Raw genomic sequence first — 24,796 nt, 5'->3', positions numbered from 1 at the left:
CCCGCGGGGCTGAGCCGCCTCTCCCCGCCCCGGGGATGCACGGAGGGAACGGCACATCCCCGCCGCGAGATCAGAGCCCGGCGGGCCCTTTAAGAAAGTCGAAACCCGAAAGTTCATCAAAGTTGAAAAGTTTTTCGTGGAAAAGAGGGGGAAAATAATTAAAATAACTCGAGCCCAACAACAAAAAAAAAAAACCTCCCCGCGGTCCCGGGGGGCCGGGCTGGGCCGGGATTGGCGGCGGCGGCGGCCGGGGGCGGCCCCGGGCGGGGCAGGCGGGCGGGTCCCGGCCCCGCTGCTCGGTGAGCGGTGGCGGCACCGGGAGCGGCGGCTGGGGCTGGGGCGCGTCGGCCCCGCAGCTGAGGCTCGTTGCGCTCTGCTCAGCCCCGCTCCGCCCGGCCCGGCCCTTAACAGCGGCGCCGTCCCGGGACGCCGTATGTGATCCGGGAGGGCAGCGCCGCACCGCCCCGCACCGCTCCCGCGCACCAGCACCGCGGCACCCCACCGGCACCCCGGCCCGGCCCGGCGGAGCTCCGGAGCAGCCGGCACCACCCCCCGCCCCGGCACCCCACCATGAGCAACCTCAACAAGGACACCGAGCACACCAACAGCGGCGGCACCGTCGAGGAGGAGGTGGGCGCTGGGATGGGGATGGGAGATGGGGCGGCAGGGAACTCGGAGCGGACATTGGAGTGGCTGGGGCTCGGGGACGGGGCTGGGGCTGGGTCGCGACGGCGGCGATGGAGCGCCAGGGGGGCGACGGGCGGAGCGCAGCGTCGTCGGGGAACAGGGGCTGGGGTATCAGGGATGGAGCAGAGCGGTGTCGGGGACGTCGGGGAAACTGGGAATGAGCGCAGCGCCTCTTCTTGGGGAATAGAGGTCCTGGTGTCAAGGCTGGACCCCCGGCTCGTCGAGGAACCGGAGCCCAGATGCCGGGGCTGCTGTGGGTGCCAGAGTACGGAGGTGTTGAGGAGCTGGTGCTGCAGTCCCCGGGCCGTCCCGAGGAGGGGCTGGGGACCGGGCAGACCAGTGTCCCTGTGGGGCAGAGGGCTGGCAGGTCCTTGCTCTGTCCGGCGCAGCCGGTGCCCGTGGGCATGGTGTCCTCTTGCCAAGTCCCTGCAGCTGGAGGGCTCCTGGATCTAGCTCCGTTCTGCCCGTGTGGACTACAAGGGAGACACTTGGACAATAGTGGAGGAGCTCCTGCCCTGCTCCGTGTATGCTGGTAGCCTGGCTGCAGCTGGAGGACTGTGAGCTGCCCTGCCAGCAGCCCCTTCTCCCAGATGCCACTGCAAGCCAGAGCCTGGATGCTGCTGGATTCAGGGCTGGAAAGGCTAGTAAGGGTCAGTTGTCTATAGCCATACGCCAGAGCTTGCAGCCCTCCACATTTGCGCTTTGGCTGTTGGAGCCATTGGCTGATGTCATCACTGCACCCCTGGAGCAGGTATTGGCATAGCGGGTTACTCAGCTGCCCTCCATCTTGGAGAGGGCTCTGGAAAATGCCTGGTCTTGGAAACGTTTTGCTGCAGTCCTCTGCGCCTGGCCCTCAGGACTGGGGAGGTGCTCAGTCCCCTCCCCTTGCTGTCCTCCGTGCATTCGCGCCGCCGCAACATGGCGCCTGGCTTACTCCACCACCCACCGGGGCTGTGCGGGCCTGTGTGCTGGCTGACTTAGGGTTAGCGTGTCCCCTGGGCTTCAGCAATGGCGAGGGTGACCCGAGTAATGGGGTGGAATGGATTGGCAGGTGGTGGCTGTAGTGATTCTGTCTGCAGCGTGGAGCAGGGCATAAGTGATGTGATGATGCGGTGGGATGTGGATGCTGCTGGCGGGATGTCCCGGTGTCACTGGGTGGTACTGGTGTGGGTGGGCTGAGAGCCAGAGCACCTGGAGCCCTGTGCTGCTCACGGTGGAGAGAGGTTCGGTATCTGGGGGTTTTTCAGGCTGTGCATGGGCATACAGAAGACTCAATGTGGCTCCTTAAGCCCATTATTCACTGGCCTGCAAAGTTCCCTGAGGTTGATGTTGCTTGGTGCACCCTGTCCCAGTGGGGCTGCTCCCGCTGGGTTGGTGCCTCACAGGTGATGGTCGGGTGAGCTCCTGCTGCTGGGGGGTGGAGCTGCTCTGTTTCCCACTGCTGGGTGGTTACTTGGCAAAGCGGGTGATGGAGCATTTCATGAGCCTGGAGATTCTCGCCCTCTGGAGAGGCTGGTCCTCCCGGGAGTGGAGCTCGATGGCTGGAAAACTGAGTTAAAGATGGCATCCCTGGAGAGTGGGCAGGAGTTGGACAGAAGGGGGTCCTGCTCTCCATTGTGCAGCCTCCAGGAGTGTGCAGGGAGGGGCATGGCCGGTCCACCCCGTTGGATGGTCTGTGTCCTCACTGGGTGTGTCTGTCACCCTGCACTCCGGGCTGCAGCAAAACACCCGCTGCCTTGGTTAGGCTGGGACTGGTGGGGGGTTAATGTCCCAATCCCTGGTGGAATTGCTCTTAGGAAGTTCTTTCTCCACCAGAATCCAACAGAAACAATGCTGTGGGTGGTGAGCGCAGTTTGGGCTCCATGGTGGCTACCCTGAGCCTGCTCGGAATGCTTGTTTTTCTAGAACCTCCTGACTGACCAGGAGCTGCTCCTCACTGCAGAGGCTAACGGAGACGTAAGGAGTGATCTTGTGTTCAGGATCCCAGCATGGTCTGGGGGCTCAAATTCTTTCCCAGAGGCTCCCTTTGATACAGAGTGATTAAATAAATTCAGTGCAAAGTGGAATCCTTCAGTCCCAACATATGCAGGAGGTTGTGCTGGAATATTTTCCCACACTGCCTGGATAACACTGCCAGATCCCGGCGCTGCGGACACTCCTCCACCACCACCCCACCCCCCAAGCACCTCCTTCACCGCCTCCCCAAGCGTTCACAGAAGGGTGCCGTGTGCCCCAGATACAGCGGGGTGATGCTCCCAAATTCAGTCTTTCCCTTTATCTTATCTGTGAGCCCCAGGATCTCGCAGCGGCTTCCTGGCTGGTGACATGCGGAGGACAGGAATGCCTCTCGCTCCTCTCGAGGTCGTTAACGGGAATGTTAAACAAACAGGGCCTAATGTCAGTCCCTGCTGTTCCTCACCAGACACCTCCCCAAACGCGATCCCTCCCCACTTGCTGCTATCTTCTGTTTATTTTCCAGGCAGCCGCCAATCTGCGTGGCTGTGTCTCTCCTGCAAGTCCCGAAGGGCTGTGTGAGACAGGCAGCTGCCTAGGTGCTGCACTCCCACCCCTATGGCAGGCACAGCTTTTTCCAGCAGCTCGAGGAGCTCTCGTGCTTCCCCTGGTCACTGAGTGTTGTGTCCATGGCTGCATAGCAGTAAAACCCTATGTGTTCACCCCGCTCTCTGGAGTTCCTGATGTAAACATGTTGGTTCTACTCTAGAAATTAGTTCTTGCTCTCCTGGGATGTCACTGGGAAGTTGTAGGTGTACCAGGAGCAGGAGGAATCTGGAGCTGGCTGTGTAGATGGCAGTTGAAGTCTGTGGTTATCCTGTGCGTCCTCTTGGCTGGTTTGAAGGGCCTGGTTGCAGCTCTATGGGTGGTGGCTGCTGCTCTTGAGGTAGAGTCTGGGGATCCTGGACTGCTGAAGGTGGAAAGCATTAAATGTGAAGTTGTGCTGGGAGAGCCCAGGTGAGGACCTGGCTAAGCTCTGCCAGAGAGGATCATGGGCTGTGTTATGTGCTGGATGTCGGTAGCACTGCATGGACTGGTGCCAGGCATCTCTTGACTTCTGTAATCTCTGCTTGAGTGGACCTAGATACCTCGTGCATGTGTGGATTCCAGCTCTACAGCTGCAAACAAATAAGGTTAGTGTATGTTCTGGAGTCAAATGTCTCCTCTGATGCGGCTCTTCAGTATGAGGAACATGAAGCTGTAGTGGTTTCACTCACCACTCGCTAATCGTCCTGCACTTGGCCTGGCTGAAGCAGGATGGTGCCTCAGAGTTGTTTTCATGCATCCTAAAAGTCTCCTAAGTGTTAGATGCAGCTTTCTGTCAGTGACAGATTGTTGGCTGCGCAGATATCCTGGAGTCACCGTGCACATGGGTTCTGGGAACTGATGTGTTCCCAGACATCCTCGTGGTCTTGAGTTGAGCACTGAGTTGCTCTGACGGGAGGAGGGATGTGAGAATCTCCCCATTATCTCCTTGTGTCCTGGCCTGTGAATACTCTCTGAAGAAGCTTCCTTCTCCTTTCTCACTCTTTCAAATCTAAGTTTCTTAGACAAGAGTCTGAGTGTTGACATCCCAGCTCAATTAGTCCCTGTGATGGGGTAACTTTTTTCTCCTGCCACCTGGGCTATTAAATGAGAACCAGCTTCAGAAATTAGTCTTCCTCCTGGGATAATCTGCGGAGCTGCTGAGAAGACTTTACCTCCTTAGCCTCAGAATTAATGGATTTTTGGTGGTGCCTGTGGAAGTTAGGAAGGGCCAAACTCAATGGTTCCCTTGCTAGGTCTCTGCTTTGCCTTTGCCAAAGTAGGAAGGAGGTCCTTTGAGGTGTCTGGGAGGTAGCTAAGAGTAGTTCAGGCTTTGCTGTTCTTCCTCAGAGCTTTGCTTGAGGATCTGGCACTGTGGGAATTCAAGAGTGACTCTTGCTGGAATTAATGTGGAAGGTTGTTGAGTGAAAGATCCTTGGAGTTTGCTGGTCTTGGCCATGGTAAACCATGGAGACTGCTGCTTGGAATCACAGAGCGGTGAGCAATGCTGCTGCCTGTTCTGGAGCTCTGCCTGAAATAAAGGCTTCAGCTTGAAGCTTCACTGTGGCATGACTGTAGAAGTGAGATGGTTAGACCTCGCTACAATACTCAGCATCTTCCTGCGCCATGTGGGATAGTGAAAACCAACTTCCTCCTGTGTGCCTGGCCCTAGGAAGAGACCTGATGAGGGGCGGGGCAGTGGGGGATGGCTTCAGCACTGGAGATACTGGACCTGGCTCATACTGAGGTGTGATTCTGAGCTAGCCCACCACATCTGAAGAGGAGGGAGTAGTGGCACCAGGTGATGCTGCCCTTGGCAGAAGTGGGTGCTACAGACTTGGCAAGGATGCTCTGGCCACTGCCCCACAGGGTCATGATGTGCTAGGGTGGCTGGAAACCTGAGGGCCCAGTGCATGGTCTTACCCTTGTGGAAGTTCTCCAGCCCTGATGCACAGCCCAGGAGAAGCTGTGAAAATGTTTGACTTCCCAGTCTGAGATGTTACCTTCCCTCCCACGCTGCAGGTGGTGATGGGTTCTTGCATTGCTGTGGGGTCAGTTTTGATATGTGTCCATGGCTCAGAACTGTTGGACTGGGGATGTATGTCTCTCCTATCTACTTCCAAGGACAGGAGGCCTTTGTCTCCCTCAATGTGTAACTGCCCTGTGTCACCTGTAGCAATGGCCTGAAGTGCAGTGTGAGCCATGGGTTAGGAGAGAGCAGCCAGAGGGCATGTTGTGGGTTTGGGTTGGCACTTTTGGTCCATATTTTGGTAGCACAGCCCTTCCCTGCTGTAGAGTGGCATTGTCATGCTGAGAGCTGGACTGATGCGGTGTTGGCTTAGTCCTGTGGGTGGTTGTCATCCTCCTGGTGTCCCCAGAGGTCTCTCTGTGTTGGGGGTGACAGTCCAATAACTGCTGCCCACTGTGAAGTGCTGCTGCAAACTGTCAGCTCTCCATCACCTGAGTTTTATGGAGTATTTTGTTGTTGGACTGTGAAGGTACCTGACGTGCTGCGTGGGGCTGGGACACAGCCATTGGTGTGCTGCCCCAGATTGGGTTGATTTGAAGAGAGATCCCTTTGTGTCTGGATGTGTCCTGGGAGGCATGGGACTGCAAAGTGCCCAGTAACCACTGTGTGGTGGGGTGAAGCAGATACAGGTGGACTCACTGAAAGATCTGAGGTGAGAACATTTCTTGTGAGGTCCTGCTTCCAAACTCATGTCTCCTGCCCTCCCCTCGTTTCACTGCTGTCTCCTGCCAGGAGAACAGGTGCCTGGGTGTGGGCAGGAAAAGCTGGTCCATAGCAGGTAAAGTCCATGGCTCCAGCTGGTGGAGACAGGTGTCTGCACGTCCCCAACAGCAGAGAGTGGCAGGTGAGGGTGTCTGGAGACCAGGGCTTAGTGTGGTGTCTGGGTAGGATCAGCGTAAATGTGAGTGTCCTTCAGCACATTGGCTGTGGCACTCGTGCCTGTCCCCTCTGGCTTAGTGGACCACTTGGCAAGGTGAAAGGTGATGCAGGGCAACCTGAAGGTGCTCAGCCAGCACCTCTCTGTGCTGAGGAGCTCCCCTATTGGACAGTAATCTCTTGGGAATTGTGGGGCTGACCTCTCCAAATGTTTCATCAGCTTTGAGCCCCCAAACCCATCCGGGTGCTGTCCTTCTAGTGAGATGCTGCAGAGACACAGGTGACGGGACTTGATAGCAGGAGCAAGCATCCATGGCACAACCACACCAGCAGTGCTTCCTCTGCCAGGGCCAAGGTCTATTCTTGGATGCTGTCCTGTTGTGCCTGGACTTATCAGCTCCCATGTGCTTCCTGTTCTCCCGGAGTGGGGCTGGTGCATCTCTCTGCTTCCCGCTTGTTGGAGCGTCTTTCTCCCCTGACCACAGGAGTGGCTGAGCCCCACTGGCATCTCCTGCCTGGTGAGGGGGAAGAACGGTGCTGGGAAGGGGCTGCTCTGGCTATGAGCAGTGTGGAACACTGCAGCCTTGGAAACAAAATGCTGGTGCACTTGGGCTGGGTTGTGGTCAGCCTGCTTCCCTCTGGGCCATATTGGTCCTCGTGGACCTTTTGTGCAAAAGGCTGTTCTTGGAGGGAAATGCCTGAAGCCTGCCTTGCTTCAAGTGCTGGGGGAGTTCAAGGCCGTCTTTCCCCTCTGGGGATGGGTGAACATCTTTCCAATGTGTGGGAAGCTCTGTTCCCGCCTGGGGCTTCCTGGTTGGAGCAGCTCCTGGCCTGATCCTTTGCCGGGGCTCAAGTGAGATCCTGTCTGAGGAGACGGGAGCTCTGCTAGGGCTGGAAGGGCAGCAGACCCCGGCACTTGCCACCTTTCTTCTGACTGGTGGAAGGGGAAACTGAGGCATGGAACGTAAAGTAGGCACTTACAAGCCCCTTCTTTCGGAGTTCTTGCCCCGTGGTGTGTCTGCCGAGCTGTCCCTCGTACAGACCACACATCTCCCTCTCTCCCAGTTTTCTCCTCCCTTGTGGTTCCCGGGACTTGGTGCTGAGGACCAAAGCAGCCCGGGTTGCAGTGGCAGGACTCCGCAGCCCCACGGCCCCTGTGAGACACCGAGAGCAGGATCCGGTCCCATTTTTCAGCCTGAACTGTGTGTTCCCCTCCCCGCAGCCCTGTTGTGCAAGCTCGCCGCCCCATTCCGCTCCCGTGCCTTATAAGTCCCGGCTCCGGGGGCAGCCGCAGCCTCGCCGCATTCCAGCGCTCTCACGTCAAGTGGCCCTGGCTGCATCGTAGTGGCCGGGACCGGGGCTCTGTGTCCCCTTCTGGCCTCGCTGCTGACCCCGGATGCCACGGGGGCACCCCACTGAGATGCTCTGCAAAGGGAAAAGCTGTGGTCCATATCCCTGAGCTTCTGGCACCACAGAGTGGCTGCCAGGAGTGGAGAGTGCCTTTGGGATGCTGTGGCAGGACTTGTCCCTGTCCTCAGCAGGATGGCGTTGGGCTAGGGGCATAGGAAGTGGACATATTGGTGTGAACGAGTGGGAAATGGCTCATTTCCAGGAAAAACTGGCATGTGACTGGGGTGGCTTCCTGGAGAGGGGGGAATGTCCAATGGCACAGTGTGGGGGAGGCATTAGCTCACTTTCCTGCTGTACCAGTCCTCAGGTGTCTCTGACCCACTGCTGGTAAAGGCGTGTGTGCTGCGGGTGCTGGAAGTATGGCTCCAAGACCAGGCCAGTTTTGGGGGGCTGGAGTAGCTCAAGCTGTGCTGTGGTTGGTGTAGTTAAAGGGCTGATCTCTCCAAAGGGGAGGGTTGGCCTTGCTGGCTCCAGAAGGGGGATTCAGAGCAGTCTTCTAACAAAAAAACCCCCAATCATTACAGCCTCTGGAGGTGCCCTTGCATCAGACACTTCTGACATAACTCGACCATTTTTGGGCTGCAGAGCAGCTCACAGCTCCTTTTTAGAGCTCTTACTCCAAAGCAGCTGTGGCCAGGAGCTATGGGAACTGTGCTTGTCTCCTGGCAGCACTGGGGCTGCGGTGGCACGAGGCAGGTGCTGCTGCTTGGCTCTCTTGCAACCTTGGTGCAAAGCTCCTGGTTGTGCTGGCCCAAGATGTGTTTTTCTTTGGAGAGATGCAGCTGTGTAAGTACTGAGACTGGGAGCTAAATGGTTTGTCCATCTCCCTCCCTCCCCCTGCGTGGGAAGCTATGCTGGGATTCTCCCTCTCTAAGAGATGACCTAGATGGTCCTGTCCCTCCGGCATGAATCCTGTTTTCCATGGTTCTTCTCCATCTCTGTCAGGTGTTTGGACTGGGGACGTCCCCAGAGAGGCAGGGATGGGGAAGGGAGAATGTTTTCTGCAGGGCCTACAGCAGTGTGACTCTCCTGGGCTGTCCTAGGTGAGAGTTGTTCCCTGCCCTGCTTGCCCCCATGTTCATGTGTCCAGATCGGTCCTGGGTGGGATGTGACTGCTCTCACCTGGCATCTCTTTTTGAGTAGCTGGCATCAGAGCCTAAGAACGAGCAGAAGGATATGGTATTCCTGGAGATCTGCTCCTGCTGGATGTCTGGGCATATAGTTTGGCCCAGGCAGTTCCTGATCCAGCCCTGGATGGATATTTTTGATGGTGTTTTTGTTCATTTTGGTTTGGTGTTTTTTCTCCTGTGACTTTTCCAGATGCACTCTGGGGAGGGTGGATTTGGTATTTGGTGGCAGGGACTTGAGGTAGGGAATATTTTAGCAGAAGCTATCCTGTCATGGCATGTTAAGTGTAAGGACTGGATGCCTGGATTTGTCAGCCCTGGATGGTACTTCTGGGCTCTCAAAGCCTGCAGGACTTGAATTGACTGGAGAGTCCCAGTTTGGTTAATCCACTGGAAGATGCTTGTCTAGATCCTGTTGCCCTCATCTAGAGTTTCCTCTCTTTGGGAACAGGGGAAGAGGCTGGACCAAGTTGCCCACAGTGCACAAGAGGCTCAGACTGGTGAGCTGCCCCCTGCTTTTCTCCTGTGGGGTAACCTAAATCTCCTTTGCTTTATGCCTGGTGTTGGAAGTGAGCTCCCTCTGTCCCTTGAAAATATTGCTCAGGTCTCTCATCAGCCTCAACCTCCCTTCACTGAGTAACTTGGTCTCCCCCTTTCCTTACCCTTCTCTAGATCACTTACAGATGTCTTGACTTGCAGAGATCTTGTAAAACCAACTGCCTGGTCTTGTCACTTCCAACAAGCTCTTCTGAGCAGGGTCTTCCTTAGTTTGTCTTGAGACCCTCTTTGGAGAGGCTGACTGGTGGCATTTGGAATTGCCCGGGCTTTGGAGCAGTGATGGGTGCTGTGGCTTGGCTTTCCGGTGCCTTTTCAATGCTGTGGATGGAGACAAACAGGACTTGGAGGCCAAGGGAAACTTCTGTCCAGTGAGAGGAGGTTTCTTGCTCCTGTCCTTGGCAGCAACTTCTGGGGCTGGCCCTGGGAGCCTGTTACCTCTGACAAAGAGCTTTCCTGGGCACCTGCCTTGCTCAGCAGGTGCTCAGGCTGATGTGAGGGCTCCAGCTCTGGCTCCCCCTTCCCTGAGCCACCATGCATCTTCCATCCTGTCACGCCTGTCGCAAGGACTTACCAAGTGATGCATCACGGAGTCATTTAGAGACCCAACAGGGATGCGGATGCTTGGAAGAAAAATCCATTCTGGGAGCTAAGCACGCTTGGATCCTGAAATATTGAAAAGGGACACTGCTTTCACATGGCTGAGGCACATGTGTGCCTGCACACTCTGCAGTCCTCCCCTGCAAGAGATGGCCATGAGTCTTCTGGGATGTGCTGTGGGTGCTCTGTGGAGCTCATGCTGGCAGTGCAAGCGCTGAGGTCTTTGAGGCAGCCAGCAAGCCAAGAAACAGTGGCATTGTCCCCTCTGTCCAGGCACGGTGTGGCCTTGGAGTGGTGCCTTAAAGCATCAGATGTGGAGTGGGATGGTTGGGCAGCCTGTCAGACTGAGCCTGACTTAAGAAGTGTTCCTGGGGTTCTTCACATGGCATCCTGCTTCCCAAGGCAGGGCAAAGCAAGAGTGTGTGGTAGAGCTATCTATATTGAAGGTTAGGGGATGGGAAGGCTGCTGTGGTTCTGCTCCTGAGATGTGCTGGGCCAGGGAAGGGCTCCTCACACTAGTCTAGTGGGGGACAGTGGTAGTCCTTAGTCTCAGCATGCACAAGAGAGCAGAGCACCCCAAGTCTTTCACAATCACTGTTTGTCCTGGGGGCTTTACTCTGGGAAGGGCATTTGTCTGCCTTGGCAGGACTGTCCTGGGCACAGGAGCTCAAGGAGGTGAGTTTTCATCTTTAACTAAGAGAAACTTTCCTGTGTGGTGCATTCTCTATCTGGCTGCCCCCAAAGAATTAGAGAGATAGAAGCTCCTATGTTTCCAGGTCTGTCACCAGCCCAGAAGCAGGACAAGCATATGATGCTTAGTTTGGTGGTAAAAGTGGTTTTGGATCTAGCCCACTCTGCCTGGAGAAGGAGAGATGGCTGCTCCCAAAAAAATATGGGATCAGAGCCCTTCTGCCCTACAAATTTAATGGGGTCACTCTGAGCTGGAAACAGGCCAGGAGATGAGTTCTGGCTTGGGGCTCCTGCTCCATTATTTGTTAATAATGACAAGTGTCTTCATGACCTTGGTTGTGCATAGCTTCCCTTTCCAGGTCTGTGCTGATTTACAAGAAGTCTCTGCAGCTTCATCATGCTACTTCCTATGGAAATAGTCTGCCTACCAGTGTGCAGGGAGAAGGTGCTCATGATGAGTCTAACTGCTGAGCAGAGTTCTCCCAGGCCCTGAGCCTTCAGCACTTTCTTCTTCCTGGTTATTCAAGTGAACTATTATCTATAATTTTAATGGATTATCTATTGAAATCCTCCCTGGCCTTGCATTTCTTGCTTTGACATGGGTGTGTTTGGACTTGGTCCATGACTTGAGCAGCCTGGGAAGAGCAGATGCCTACAGGGGTTTGCTCAGCACAGCTGCCCTTGGCTGGGCACAGCAGAGTAACTGCTGTGAGAGTGGGTTTGGGAGCAGCTTCTGAAGGGTCTGAAGTGTGCTGGGGAAGGAGCTGGGATGGTCCCAAAAATCTTCCTGGGGCTGCTGCAGAAGTCAAAAGCTATGAGTGGGGCAGTGAGGTGTTTCTCAAAATGGAGGGCTGTCTTTGAATTGGTGATGGAATTAAAGTGCAAGGATAGGTTGAGGAGAAGAAGTCTAGTATGTGATCTGTAGAAAGATCTGGAGAGAACTGGAGTTTGTACTGGTCCCTTCTAGACCTTTGAGATGTCAGACTTAGTTGTTGTGGTCTTTTCCAGTTTAGCTGTCAAGGTCCTGTCAGACTGTGGAACTGGTGTCCATGCCTTGATCAACCAGGCCATGGTGCCAGGGACTGAATTTTTGTAAAGGCCTCAATCCTTTGAGGTGAGGGTCAAAGGACTAGATGTGTTTTATCCTGGACAACACTCCTCTAATGCAGAGAAGGGTTAGTGGACCTCTGATGCAAGGTGTACTGTTCTTACTGCACTGAATCTTCTGAGCTGTGCTCATGCTCCTGCTTTGGCACTGAGCATCTCCTTTCAGTACAGTTGGTTGGCCTCTCCCCTAGGTACGGACGCTGTTTGTCAGTGGCCTTCCAGTGGACATCAAACCCAGAGAGCTCTACCTTCTCTTCCGACCATTCAAGGTAAGAAGGTCTTCAAATCTGGTTTTTGGAGGGAAAGATGCTGTTTTGTGGATGACCTGGCAGCAAAGGTCTGTCGAGGGAGTTAGGGATGACACGGGATCCCATGACTTGTGCTCAACTGGGAACCTCCAGTTGGAGCCTGCCATTGGAATCGTGCTGTCTCTAAGCTTGATGAAACCTGCTTGGCCAGCCCTGCTGCTCAACTAGCCCTTCCTTGAGGATGTGTCCTCATCCCCCAAACTCTCCTCTCCACCTAGGCTGTCTCTGGGGAAGTGGGGTTCCCTTGTCTGCATTCCTCTGGCACGGGAGGATGCTCTGCTTTCTCTAGGCACTAGCCAGGCCAGGGGCTCATCTTTGTAGCTGAATGAAGAGCTAGAAAATAGGATTCCTTCCCAAAGGGCACGAATGGAACAGTTAAAATACCTGCTCTGCCCCCAGTCTTCTCTACTGGAAGTGTTATTGTCCCTGTTTCCACTGTGGCCTCTGCTCTGTGGAGGGCTTAGTGCTACAAGAACTTCTGGAGCTGTTGTGCTGTGTCTTGGTTATAACATGGCCTCTTCAGGAGCCTGACACTGACTTGCTTTCCTCTCTCCTGCAGGGTTATGAGGGGTCACTGATCAAGCTGACTTCAAAGCAGGTACCTCCTTCCAGCCTGTGTATTTTTGACTTTGCTAGCAAACTGAACATGCCAGGAGGGGAGAGGGGGGAAAAATCCAGTTTCCCTGTGTAAAGCCCTGTCTGGGCCAGCACCAGCTACAGTACAGCAGTGTTCTACTGACCCAGCATATTCTGAATGTCTCCATGTGCTCCCTTGCTGCCCTGGATGAGACTTGAGGCTTTAGCCTCAAACCTTGTGCTGCCATCAGCCTTCTTCACTCCCATGCTGATCAAGACAGGGGTGGCCATGCTGGGGACTTGTCAGGGTGAGTGGTGTCGCCACACATAAGAATGCCAAAGCATTTGTGGTGGGATCAGATGCAGAGCAGGAATCTTGAGCCAATGACCCAAGCTCTGGTTGAATCCCCTGTGCAACTTAGAATGGTTTCTTCTGCTGGTTGTCTGGGACAGAGGGGGTGGCAAGGCAGCCTGAGGAGCTGGAAGAATCTTCCAAACTGAAATCAGTGGTGTTGTTTTGTTGTTTCTTTTAGCCAGTGGGTTTTGTGACCTTTGACAGCCGGGCTGGTGCTGAAGCAGCGAAGAACGCCTTGAATGTGAGTACCCAAAGTGGTGGGGGCTGGGGGCCACGTGCCTTGCTGGACCCAGAGCTGAGGGCAGGTCTACAAGCTGTGCCCCAGACTGAAAGGGAAATGTCCTGCAGCATCCCAGCAGGGAAGCATGTGACCTGTTCAGGCTGACATCAGCCTGGGCAAATGGATGCAAGCTGTCTCTATGTAGTTTTTGACCACTGGAAGACAGCTCTGAGGGTGTGGGGACCTGCTGTGACTCTAGAAAATATCTTGAGAATGGTCAGCATGGAAAGGACACCCAAAATGATCCCCATCCTGCAGTAGTTTTGGTGGGATCTGGTCAGCAAGATGTGGTTTTGCTGTGCTGTAGAACTTAGAACTTGCCTTGCACTTTGTGACACCTGCTAGTGCCTCTGATCAGGCTGGCAGAAGGTTTAGTGGCACCACAGATGTGAGCTCCCATACAGGGAGAGCTATAATAACCCCCCATTCCCTGGGGGATTATTCCAACTCCAGTTGTCCCAGCTTCAGCAGACAGACCTTTCCTCACCTGTGTTGGTAGCCATCCCTGCTATAGTGGTTGGTGAACCACACGTAAGGAGAAGAACTGTATCCCTCATGTTGGAAACAGTGGTCCAGGGCCAGCTAAACATAAAAATAAAAGAATGTGGGAACTTGAGTGTTGCAGTCAGGTGGCAAAAATCTGGGCATGTGACTGCAGTGTGGTGGCCTTGGTTCCTCAGTTGGGCTTTAACCAACAGCCTGTGCTTGGACTGGAGCTTCACCTCTGAGAAACTCCTGTGCTCTCTCCTGTGACAGGGCATCCGCTTTGACCCTGAGAACCCCCAGACCTTGCGGTTAGAATTTGCTAAAGCCAACACAAAGATGGCCAAGAGCAAGCTGATGGCCACACCGAACCCCACCAATATCCACCCTGCCTTGGGCGCACATTTCATTGCACGGGACCCCTGTGAGTATGCTGGGAGGGGCTTGGAGGTCATGGCTCCAACCTGAGAGATGCCCAATTCTGTGAATGCTGCCACAGTGGGAAGAACCCAGACCCACCTCTGCTCTGCCTGAAATCTGCCTGGGGTAGGGAGGCTGGCAGGATGTTGGAGCCACAGGAGAATAACAGGCATCTGGCCAACATGGAACTGTTGAGACATTTGGTAGCTCAAGTGATACTATAAGTCTTTAAAAGCATCCCTAATTGTGAAACATAAAGGATGAGTCCTGTGCCATCACCTGTATGTGGCCTGGTGGGCTGAGTGGCCCTGCTGAGGCTTATGGGGTGACCTTTAATGTGGCTCTGAGCCCCCTGTCCTGCATCCTGTGGCACCACTCCTCTGCTGCCTGTGTGGACCAGTCTGTCCAAAGCCCACATGGGCTGTAATGCATCACTTTCCTGGCTTCTCCTGGCAAGGGTGGGAGGCCAGAGAGGCAACTATGCACGCAGATTTTTATATCTCATCAAGATGGCAGGGCAAAGCTTTAGCCTGGGGTGGGGAATCTGGAGCCTGACCCCAAAGCAGGCTGTTAGGGCTGGCTACTGGGACACTGTCCCCTTGTCTCCTTCTCCTGTCTAGATGACCTGACTGGAGCAGCTCTCATCCCAGCGTCCCCAGAGGCGTGGGCTCCCTACCCACTGTACACCACGGAGCTGACCCCTGCCATCCCCCATGCCGCCTTCACGTACCCAGCGGCTGCTGCTGCAGCTGCTGCTCTTCACGCTCAGGTGAGTTGCTCCCCACCTTCGTGCCTGGGCTGGGCCCTCCTATCTCCCTGCCACGGCGCTCTCATTCCAGCAGTCTCCGCTTGGCTGGTTTGACCCTGGCCTCTGCACCTTGGCTCCTGGGCAGAGCCTGCTCCTGGCTGCAGGAGTGCCCAGCCCGAGCCAGCACAAGAGAGGGGTCTGTGTGGCCAAGAGCAGGCAGAGCTGGGTGATGATTTCTGACCCTGCAGGTCCAGCCTGTTTTTCTGCAAGGGGCAAACGGGTGGGAGGAAGTCAGAGCTGGATTTCTGGCTGGTCCTGTTGCTCCCCATGGCCAGAGAACTACATCGAGGGACTGCTGGGAGGAAATACTTCCCTGCCAGCAAGTAACATAGCTATGAAGTCATTCCAAGACATAGCAAAAGCTCATCTGGGACCCCATGGGCCTAATGACTCAAACACTTCTAAAGCTGGACGAGGGTGTCCTGCAGGAGATGAGTGACTAGAGGAACTCTGATGGGACAGGATGTTGGCTTCCCTCAGTACAGGCTAGTGAGGAGAGTCATTCCATGCATGAGCCTCTGGAAGTGCAGATGGTGGTGCAACCAGTTGCCTGGTGTCCCAAGGTTTCCTTGCTGACAGCTGATGATGTAGGGATGCCTGTACTGGTCTGACAGATGCTTTAATATATAGAGACCACATAAACATTGAAACCATGAACATGTAAAGGGAAAGTCAAAACAGAGTAGCAGTGTCCTAATTCCAAGTCAAGGTGCTTGGTTTGAAGCATTTGTCCAGGAGAAGCTGGAAGCCCTGTCCCTGCCCTGCTCAGTGTCACCAGCCAGCTGTGCTCTGCCTGCTTCTGTCTCTGTTCCCCTAGTGGTGTCATGGGAGACTGGGGCAGTGGGACTGAGCATTGGGGCTTAACCCTTTGCTCTCTGCCCTGCCAGACAGGGTGTTTACTCCTACTCTCCCTACTTAAATGGAGAGGAAGAGGAGCTGTGTCCTCTCACCTTGCCATCCTGGCTGGCAGTGAGCTGTGTTGGCCCTTGGGCATCCTGTTGCTGCCTGCAAGCTTTATGATGGTAACTGCCCAGCTTCAAGCCAAGCTTGCTTCCCAAATGCCATGTGGAGTGGATGCCACCTCCCATCCTCTGTCCTGCCCCTTTCACACCTCTCTTCTGCCTCTGCCCTTCTACAGGTGGGCTGTTGTTGGGCTGAAATTCCTTGGGGGAGTAGGGAGAAGTACATTGGGGTTCAGGACAGGACCAGGAAGAGCACTGAAATGTTCTTCCAAGGACCTCCAGAGCCAGGCTGGTTCTCCACTGGGAAGGTTGTGCTTGCTGGTGTTTTCCAAAGGCTGGTGGTGGTGCCTACAACTACAGGGCTGTGCTCTGCTCCTCAGTAGCCTAGGAGAGAGGTGTCTTCCCGCCCCTTGTGTGTGTAGGGTGGTGGTCAAGGTTGAATTGTCCCTGAAAGGGAAGACCAGGAAAAAATTAACCCCTCTGGCCTGTCTGAGGTGGTTGTGGGAGGTGATGCTTCTACTGCAGTTACCTCCAGGATGGTCATTGGTGACTGTATAGGGTACCCCAAGTGTAGGGTTAGACACCAAAACTTTATGGTGCAAAGTGGGGGAGTAAAATCTGCTCTTGTAGAATGGAGGGTATTAAGGAGGCCTCCATCTGCACTTTTTCCCTCTGGGGTCTTAGTTCCTGCCCTCCAGCTGGTGAGCTACTGGTTTCCAAAGAGGTTGTCTGGCCTCACGTAAGGCCCTGAGGAGCTCCCTGTGTAGGTAGAGCTCCCTCCCAGTGTGGTCCATGGGTGGTGATGGGCCTCTAAGCCTTAGGGAGCCAGTGCTGTGGCTGGACCCAGCTCTTTTCCAAAGAGGCTGCCAGGCAGTCCTAGCTGCTCCTGGCTGTGCTGAGCCAGTGCTGATCCCACAGGGGCATGTCCTAGCACAGGATATGTTACCAATAAAATTAATGGGGTTAAATATTACTCACGCAGGCAGCTCTGAGCTGGTGCCCTGTCCCTTGCAGAGCTGAGGGTGGAGCACAAAAGGGAGATGACTTTTGCTCACAAACTGGGCTGAAAGCTGTGCCCTTAGTCCCCACGTGCTGAGCCCTCTGCCCTCACAGGGAGGGGCTGGCTCACTCATGTGGTGGGCTTATTGGTTATTCCCTGTAACAGTCACAGTTCTTCCTTCTGGTGGACTGGTGTTGGCTGGAGGGCATCCTCCATGGCATGGGGATGCCCAGAGCTGTAGCAGCTCTATGGTGATCAGCCTTGAGGTAGGCAAGAAGTTGGAGGCTGTAGCTAAACCAAGATCTTGTCACAAGAGGTTTAAACCTGAAGGGCTCGTCCTCTTGCAGCTCTGAGTTCAGCAAGGGGGAGAGGAGGTGGCCTGGCCTCCCAAAGAGCTGCTCTGAGGGCTGGCAGGAGGTGGTGAGAGGCTTGCCTGGCCTCGGGAACCCTTGGTAAGCCACTCCCAGCTGATGGCTGCTGCTCCTGGCATATCCATGCATTGGTGATGCTCTGGGCAGGCACCAGGCTGTAGGTGTGCCTGTAGCCTGACCCTGGCCCACTGGGGTCTCTGGTTACTTGAAGATTGTCCCGTCTGCCTTCCCTCCTTCCCACACTCTCTCAAATCCCTCCTTTGATGTCCCTAGTGAACTCCAGCCATGATGCCAGCGCAGGCTAGCCCCGAAGCTCAGAGCTGTCCCTGGAGATGGGATGCCCTAGTGATGCCTTATTGCAGCTAGTGGAGTGGCTGTACTACAGCTCCATTCCTAGAAGTGTTAAGCATGATGGCAGCCACATCTGGAAAGACTGGTAAGGTAAACATCTCTCCTCCAAGGTGCACTGTGGGATTTGCAAGCTTCTGCCCATCTCTGTAGCCCGTATCTCCTTGGCAACCGAGTGCATGGGCCTCACGCTACCCACCCACCAGAGCCTGGGGAATGAGATGCCAGGCCTTCTTTCTAACCCACATCTCCAACTTGGCAGCACATGACATGGCGCACACAGCATGGCACCATCTTACATCAGCTCCTCCCAGCTGACCCAGGCTCGGCCAGGCCCTGCCGGTGGGAGGGGAGCAGCCGGGTTGAGCCGGGGCAGAGACCACCCTGCCACTCGGCCTGAAAGAAACCTGGTTTCTCCCCAGTCTTGACCCTTTGAGGGCAACCAGAAATACACCTTGACCTCACTCTTGGCACACGGTGGGGGAGGTGAGTGATGTGGTAGTGATAGCACACAACTAAATTTTAGTGGGCACCTTAGACAACAGCACTTGCCGGTCACTTTGTTCCAGAAACGCATACTGGGAGAGACCCTGCCTTTAATCATGGGTCTAATCTCACCGCTTTCCTCTCTAGTAATGGAAATGGAGCCAGTTCCTACCTGGAGCTTGGCTTCTCTCTTGCAACCTGAAATCACAGGCAGGACACAGGTTGTGTGAGCCGTAATGGAGGGAATCAGCAGCCTTGGGAGAAGGGGGTGTGGTGTAGGAGACTGGGAGCTTGGGAAGAGGGAAGGGCCTGGGACTGGTTGGTGTGGGGGATGGTTGATGTTTGACTGAAGGAAATGAGCTGGGTCAGTTCTCCCTGCAGTGGTTCTGAGCAGACTTTTTTCCTGTCTCTGTGGAAGTGATGATAAGAGAAGAAGCCACCAAACATGAGGGTCTGGGTCCGTCTTTGCACTTAGAAAACTGTGAGTGCAAGGATGTGCAGAGCTAGCCTCCGGGGAAGATGGGAAGAGCTTGACACAGGCATAGAGACAATGATACAGCTTATCTTGTTCTGCTTGATCCTGGTAGACAAGTCCATCCATTGCTGGTAGGATGGCGTTGGGCTGCATTGTGTCTCTGAGGTGGATCCACTCTTTTTGGGGTGCCTCTAAACCAGGCTATGAGTGGGCAGCAGGGGATGCCAGGGCTATCCATGCTTCTAGAGCTCTTTTGCAGAGATGCTTCCAGCTGTGGCAGCACCCATGAGGGCAGGGCTCTGCGCTCAGCAGGACTTGCCATTGGAAGCAGGGGCTGGATGCAGGATTGGCTCATAAAAGTATGGCCCTGTGGTGTTACTGGGGACACAGCTGATATGTTGGGTACCTGGAGTCCCTGGTAGGTGTTTCCAAGGCAGTCAGCCATGTCAAGGCTTGAGGGCATAGAGATGCCAGTCTTTCTGGGAGTGGGCTGCCCAAGGTTCCCTTGAAGCATCGACTGGAGACCTTGAGGAGATAGCAGAGGTGGGTCTCTGTTTCTGGGGCCTGTCTGGAGTGGTGGGTGGAGGGAGCAGTCCTGGATCATGGCTATGTGGTTGTGCAAGAACCTGGAAGGACTTTGGGACTTCCTAGCACTGAGTTGAGGCTGATACCACTGATGAAACCAGAGGTCCAAACTTCCTTTCCCTTTGCAGCTAAGCTGACAGACCTGCCCTAGACTGGAGACGGTGATGAATTTTCTGTCCCTAATAACTTGTTGCCTGTTGGTGCTGTCATGCAGGGACTTCCCAGGATTATTTCTCTCTGGGCAAGCTCCATGCTTCCCAGAGATGTGAAGCCTCTTGTCAAAGATGTTCATGGTTGTGGTAACTTTCTAAACTCCAGTGAATTAGTGGTGGCACAGCTGACCAAGCAGCCTCAAGCCAGCAGTTCTCTCCTAGCCAGGAAAAAACAGGCAGGAGACTCTCTGAGCGTCCTCCAAGCAGAGGAGGCTCCTGAGCAGCTGTCCTCACTAAGTGGTGGGTGAAAGGGACTGATACGCCATCAGAAGAGACTTGGTGGCCAACAGTTGCTTTCTCTGGCTGGCTCAATCCAAAGAAAGCAACACAACTTGCTGTAGAAAGGGAAATGCTTGTTTGCTGCAGTCTGAGAGAGGAGTGTGTTTCCCTGGGCCATAGGGATACAAGGCATTGGACTGATGGATGGATGCATGCTTGTTAAAATGTTCCTAAGCAAGAGGATGAATCAGTGCTTGTCTTGTCCCCCATGCTCTGGTGTGAGATGATGCGCTGATCGTCCAGCTCTCCCTCGCCAGAGCTTTTCCTGGTGGTGGGCTGAGCTGCTCTGGTCCCACACCTCCTTTGCACCCCCACCAACCTCCTGAGGGGCCCTTGAGCAGCAGTGCCTGCTGCTGGGGCAGCAGTGTGTGTCCAGCACACACCAGTGGGTGAGGTGGTGCCTGTCCTTGCCTGCTTGGGTCGCATTCCCATAGGCTGCATTTCCAGATGGAGCAGAGCAGCTCTTGCCAGCCACCAGCGGGGCTGCCCAGGGCTCACACCCAGTGACCTGCGGTGCTGCCTATGAAGTGCTCATGCCTTGCCAGGCTCAGGGTCTCAGCAGCACCTATGAAGATGCTGCTCTGCACTTCAGCAGCTTGGCAGCAAGATGCAGCTCTTGGATGTGTTAGTTGGATCCTACCACCTCCTAGGAGCACAAGGAGTGCTTTGTCCCAGCCTGCACCAGGAGCTGTTCTGGTCCCTGGGGACCATTCCAGCTGTAGAGATAGAGCTCCAAGAGTTGCTGTGGCTGGCTACAGACCTAGAGGTAACTAAAAAGCTGGTCCTCCAAGCCAAAGGTGGTCTGAGGAGGGACATGTGTACTTGGTTCTTGCTTCCCCTCTTTGCTTCTAAAGGACTTGCTCTCCATGAGGATGATGGACAATTGGATACTTAAATTCTGAGGGCAATTGGGAGAGACAAAGGAGGTTTTGACAAGGAGAGTGAAGCTCTGATGGGCTGTTTCTCTGCCCCCTTTATAATATCATTGTGATTTTTATGCAGCTGCTGGTGGTCTGCTGCAGAAAGGGAGAGGTTCCTGGCCTCTGGGAGGTGCCAGGCAGAGGCACACATTTTTCCTCTCCAGCTGTTTTCTGGGACAGATGTTGAAGGCAGCAGCATGAGGCTGCTGCAGTTGGCCAGCAGTGGCTGCCTCATCCCTGTGAGCAGGAGTCGCTTTGGTGGTGTGACCAGACTCCTTTCCAGCTGTGAGCTAATGCCTCTCCAGAAACAACTGAGCCTCTTCCAGTAAAAGCCTCTCTTGCTCTGCTTTCCTCACCCGGTGCTGAACGTCTCCATTAGTTCTTAGCTTCCTCCTTGACAGGTGTAGTATTTTGAGGGGTGTGAAAACTGCCTTGGCAGATGCCTAGAGAATGTCCTTTTGGCTATCTGCTTCCAGTGCTTTCTGCTGGCTCTGGAACATCACTCCTACTGAGTTACTGTCTCATCCCATCAAGTCCTTAATCTTTCTGTAGGGTGAAAGACCTGGCAGGTCATTCCCTCACCCTGCCAACAAGTTAGAGCCTTGGATTGTACCCAGGATTGTCATGTCTGTAGCAGCTCCTGTGGGGCTCCAGCTGAATCCCTCTGAGTACAGGGCTGGGCTAGTGGTCTGTGGGGCCACGGTGGGTCAGGCTGAGTGGGTTTGTGTGAGCATTGTAGACCTGCAGGAGTAAGGCAGGGAGGGGTGGTGCATTGCAGTCATGGTTTATTAGCACCAGAGCTATGAACAGTGCATGTTTTAAGAGAAAACCAGGATTTCTGTTGAAAGTGGAGGTGCTGAGGCTCTGCAGGTGGGCCAGAAGGTGGCTCTGAGGACAGGATGGAGGGTCACCAGGCTGGTCCATGCTGGCTCACGTATGGCCTGGCTGTGCTGCTTGGCTGAGCCTGTGTGGGGTGGAGGTGGCTCTCAGGGTTAAGCATTTACAGCCTTGGGAACGAAGGGGGAGTTTCCTGTTACTGCTGGGCAGAAGGAAACTGCTTCCAGCTGTCAAGGGGAGGGGTGTGGAGTGGGAGACACTTGCCAGGGAGAATGGCTGCAGAGATGTGACTCTGCTGAGCAAGCACCTTCTGGTGACAGGGGTTGGGGGGAGCAAGAAACCCCTGTCCTTGCTCTGGCAGCTGCTGTGATGGCCCTGTAAGTTGTCAGTGATGCTGCTGCCCATTCCAAGCCTTCCTGGGTGGTGCCTGTGCACAGTGAGAAGTGAAGACACACTCTGTGTGGCACTTTAGTCCTGGCACTAGGAGGAGAGTCTTGGGAATGTCTCTGCCCTGGATTCCCACAGCTAGACTGGCTGGGATGCTGTCCCATGAAGTGAAGTATGGGGCAAGCTGGGAGCTGATTTAGTTGCACCCACTTGCCTTGTGTAGGTGTCTGGAAAGAGTCCGGCAGATTATGGAATTGTGGAATGGTTCAAGTTGGAAGGGACCTTAAACCAATCTCATTCCACGCATATCCCATGTTCAGGGACATTTTCCACTGTACCAGATTGTTCCAAAGTCTTGATCAAACTGCTTTGTTCTGAGCTGATGAGAGGCTCCTGTGAGGACTAAGCTTCTGCTGACTGGCAGGGCTTAGCCAGGCACTTAGAAGGCATCTCCTGGAGAGGAACTCAAGGCCCATAGTTCATGTGGTTGCAGATCCTAGCATTGCAGCCCTCATGCCTGTGGGGGGAGAACTTGGCCACTGCAGGCAGCAGTGCCAAGGTTGTGGCAGTTTGCTGCATTTCTCTGCACATCCTTCGGAGAGGAGCATCTAGCTGGGCTTGTTTGGGTGAGGGGATAGCTGTGCCAGGATGAATGGGACAAGGGGAATGGCCCACATGGGGCTCCAGAGGATTTTCTGCCACTTTCCTCCCCATCTTAGAGCCAAGTCCATCATTGTGCTGGTTCCTAGAGCCCTGAAAGTGCTGAGGCTGTGCTTCTCTCCTGGCAGCTGGGGAGGGAGGAGCAGGGGGTGGCTGCTGTACTCCAGCAGCAGGACCAAGTTCCAGTTGCTGCTCCAGCTGCTGGATCTGTGCTCGGTCAAGTGGCACGGGCTTGTCTCACACTGCTCTCAGGCATGGAGATGCTGATGCAGCCCAGCTGGACACTCTGGCCTTGCTGACCAAATGGGATCATCTGGATGTCCGAGGCTGTGGGGGCAGGATGTTGCCAGCTCACTACGTCTCCTAAGGGGCTGGAAAGTGTCTGTTCAGTTACTGTCCCTTGTTTGCTTATTAGGTGCCCATCCAGCTGCTTCCTTGGCGAGGAGCAGGTCTGAGAAATAGATGTGGCAGCAAGCACCTGCCAGGGAAGTCTCCAAGTCTGGTTTGCAGCTCTGCCAAGTTGTTCCCATAGAGTCACTTCTGGCAGCAGGGTTGGGGATTGGAAAACTCCATGGGCATCTGTTGTAGTGGATGAACCACATCTTTCCCCCATGTGTCCTGTAGAGATTGTCTGGTTTTAATGTGTGGTCTTGGGATGCCTCCTTTGCTTGGCTGAGGGTGGAGCTATTCAAGTAGTATTTGGAGCTCACCTGGAGCCTCCTTTCCCATGCTGGAGACATCTTTACTCCATGGACCTTGCACACGTCTTGAAGGAGCTGAAGGTTTGTACTCTGGTTGAGGTAATCCTGGATCATGGACCTCTGCCTGGCTTTCTTTTCCAGATGCGCTGGTATCCTCCCTCTGAAGCTACCCAGCAAGGATGGAAGTCTCGTCAATTTTGTTAGTTCCTTAGTAAGTAATTAATTACTCTTGGAGTCAGGTCTTTGTCTTGCTCTTCCTTGGACTCTTGGGGGGAGGAAGGGATGGGAACTTGGGCTCAGCCCCACACACCTACCCAAGGATGTGGTTGGCTTTCCTAGACAGGTGGTGGGAGCAGGGAGACCCCCCAGGCCCTGGGCTGAGGCGGGGGCTCTGGGAGACACTCGGGACACAGGTCCAGCTGGCCCCACTGACTGCACTCCTCTCCCACAGTGTCTCTTCTTGGCTTGTGTTCCTCCTCCCTGCCTCTCTGCAGAGGGATGTGCCAGGGACGATTGCTCTGACCCCTCTGGATTCGGTATGTGGCCAGCGGACAATGCGCCTGGCCCCACCACGTGGCCCCCAGGGCTGCCAGTACCCCTTTCCCTGGACTGTGAAGCCATTGCAGCCACGGGCTGTGTGCTGCCTGCATCCCTGTCTCCATCCATCTGTCCCTCCATCCCTCCCTCAAGCCATCCCCAGGACATCCTCCCTGACTGAGCTTCTCCGTCTGCTGCACTGAAACCCAGCTAGGGGCTAGGTCCTGGGTTTCCCCGGGCTCTCCCTGCCCTGGGCGCAGCTCGGCTGAAGGAATCGAAAGGCAAAATGGGTTTTGCATGTTTTCTGGCATGAATTAAAACACTTAACTTGTGTCTGTGTGATGTAAGTTTGTTCTAGCATTTGTGTAACCGTTAGCAACAGGTCTTGGCCCAACAGATTGATCCATCAAGGTTTTCCTCTTGCTTCGGTGAAGACTTGGCTTTGAGAAATACTGTCCTTGTCTCACCCTTACTCCCACCTCCACCCTCCCCTCCCCAGGATGACCAGAAAATTTGAAAAATGTTTTGGTTTGGTTTGGATTTTGTTTTTTCTTTTTTTTTTTCTTTTTTTTTTTTAGTATGATGCACTGGGTTTTTGTTCTCATCCATTCTGCTCGTTTTAAAGTCAGGGTTGTTATATTATTTTTTTTTCCTTCTTCAGACTTCTATATATAGAACAGCTGTAAAATATCTAACCTCTTTTTTTCTCCCAAATTCTTCTGATTGGAGAGCATCCAGTCTTGCCAAATAATCAGCCATCCTTATGGGAATACCGAACAAAAAAAGAAGTACGAGTATTTTTGTACCATGTGTAATAAGGAAATATTTATGCATCATAAAGAATTTCTTGTGTGTTTGTGTGCAATTAATTATTGTTATTATTAAAGAGAAATTGTAATCGTGTAAGATAAGTTAATGTTTAGTTAAAAGCTTGAAAAAGAAGGGTTGTCTTCTGTACCAATGATTCAGTCAGGCATAGTAAACAAGAAATTGTGCAATTTTTGTTTTTGCATCTTATTGCTTGGTATTGAAGTGCTTTAAGTATTATCTGACCATGGCTGTCTCGGTTGTATTAAAAGATTTGAGAATAACTTGCTCTATAATTGCTGATCCTATGAGAATGTGAAACTGGATAATATATGAAATGCAACAACAACAAACGAAAATATACCCAGAGGCTGCTGTGA

General features: G+C 54.1%; 1 protein-coding gene across 2 annotated transcripts; it reads left to right on the top strand.

Moving 5' to 3' along the window:
• The first annotated feature begins 526 nt into the window (after positions 1-526).
• On the top strand, positions 527-24,796 carry RBPMS2 (RNA binding protein, mRNA processing factor 2). 2 transcript variants are annotated; one of them, XM_033070748.1, is made up of 8 exons: positions 527-630; positions 11,811-11,888; positions 12,487-12,525; positions 13,037-13,099; positions 13,895-14,045; positions 14,662-14,810; positions 23,214-23,283; positions 23,524-24,796. In XM_033070748.1, the coding sequence occupies exons 1-7, from the start codon at positions 571-573 to the stop codon at positions 23,274-23,276; spliced, it is 603 nt and encodes a 200-aa protein (XP_032926639.1). In that variant the 5' UTR covers positions 527-570; the 3' UTR covers positions 23,277-23,283; positions 23,524-24,796. The 2 variants fall into 2 exon arrangements, with proteins under 2 accessions (XP_032926639.1, XP_032926640.1); XM_033070749.1 differs by lacking the exons at positions 23,214-23,283; positions 23,524-24,796 and adding an exon at positions 17,456-17,548.

The sequence above is a fragment of the Catharus ustulatus genome, chromosome 12 (genome assembly GCF_009819885.2).
Source record: "Catharus ustulatus isolate bCatUst1 chromosome 12, bCatUst1.pri.v2, whole genome shotgun sequence".
NCBI lineage: Eukaryota > Metazoa > Chordata > Aves > Passeriformes > Turdidae > Catharus > Catharus ustulatus.
Note: the sequence above shows the minus strand (reverse complement) of the source record. Positions and strands in the feature narration are given on the sequence as shown.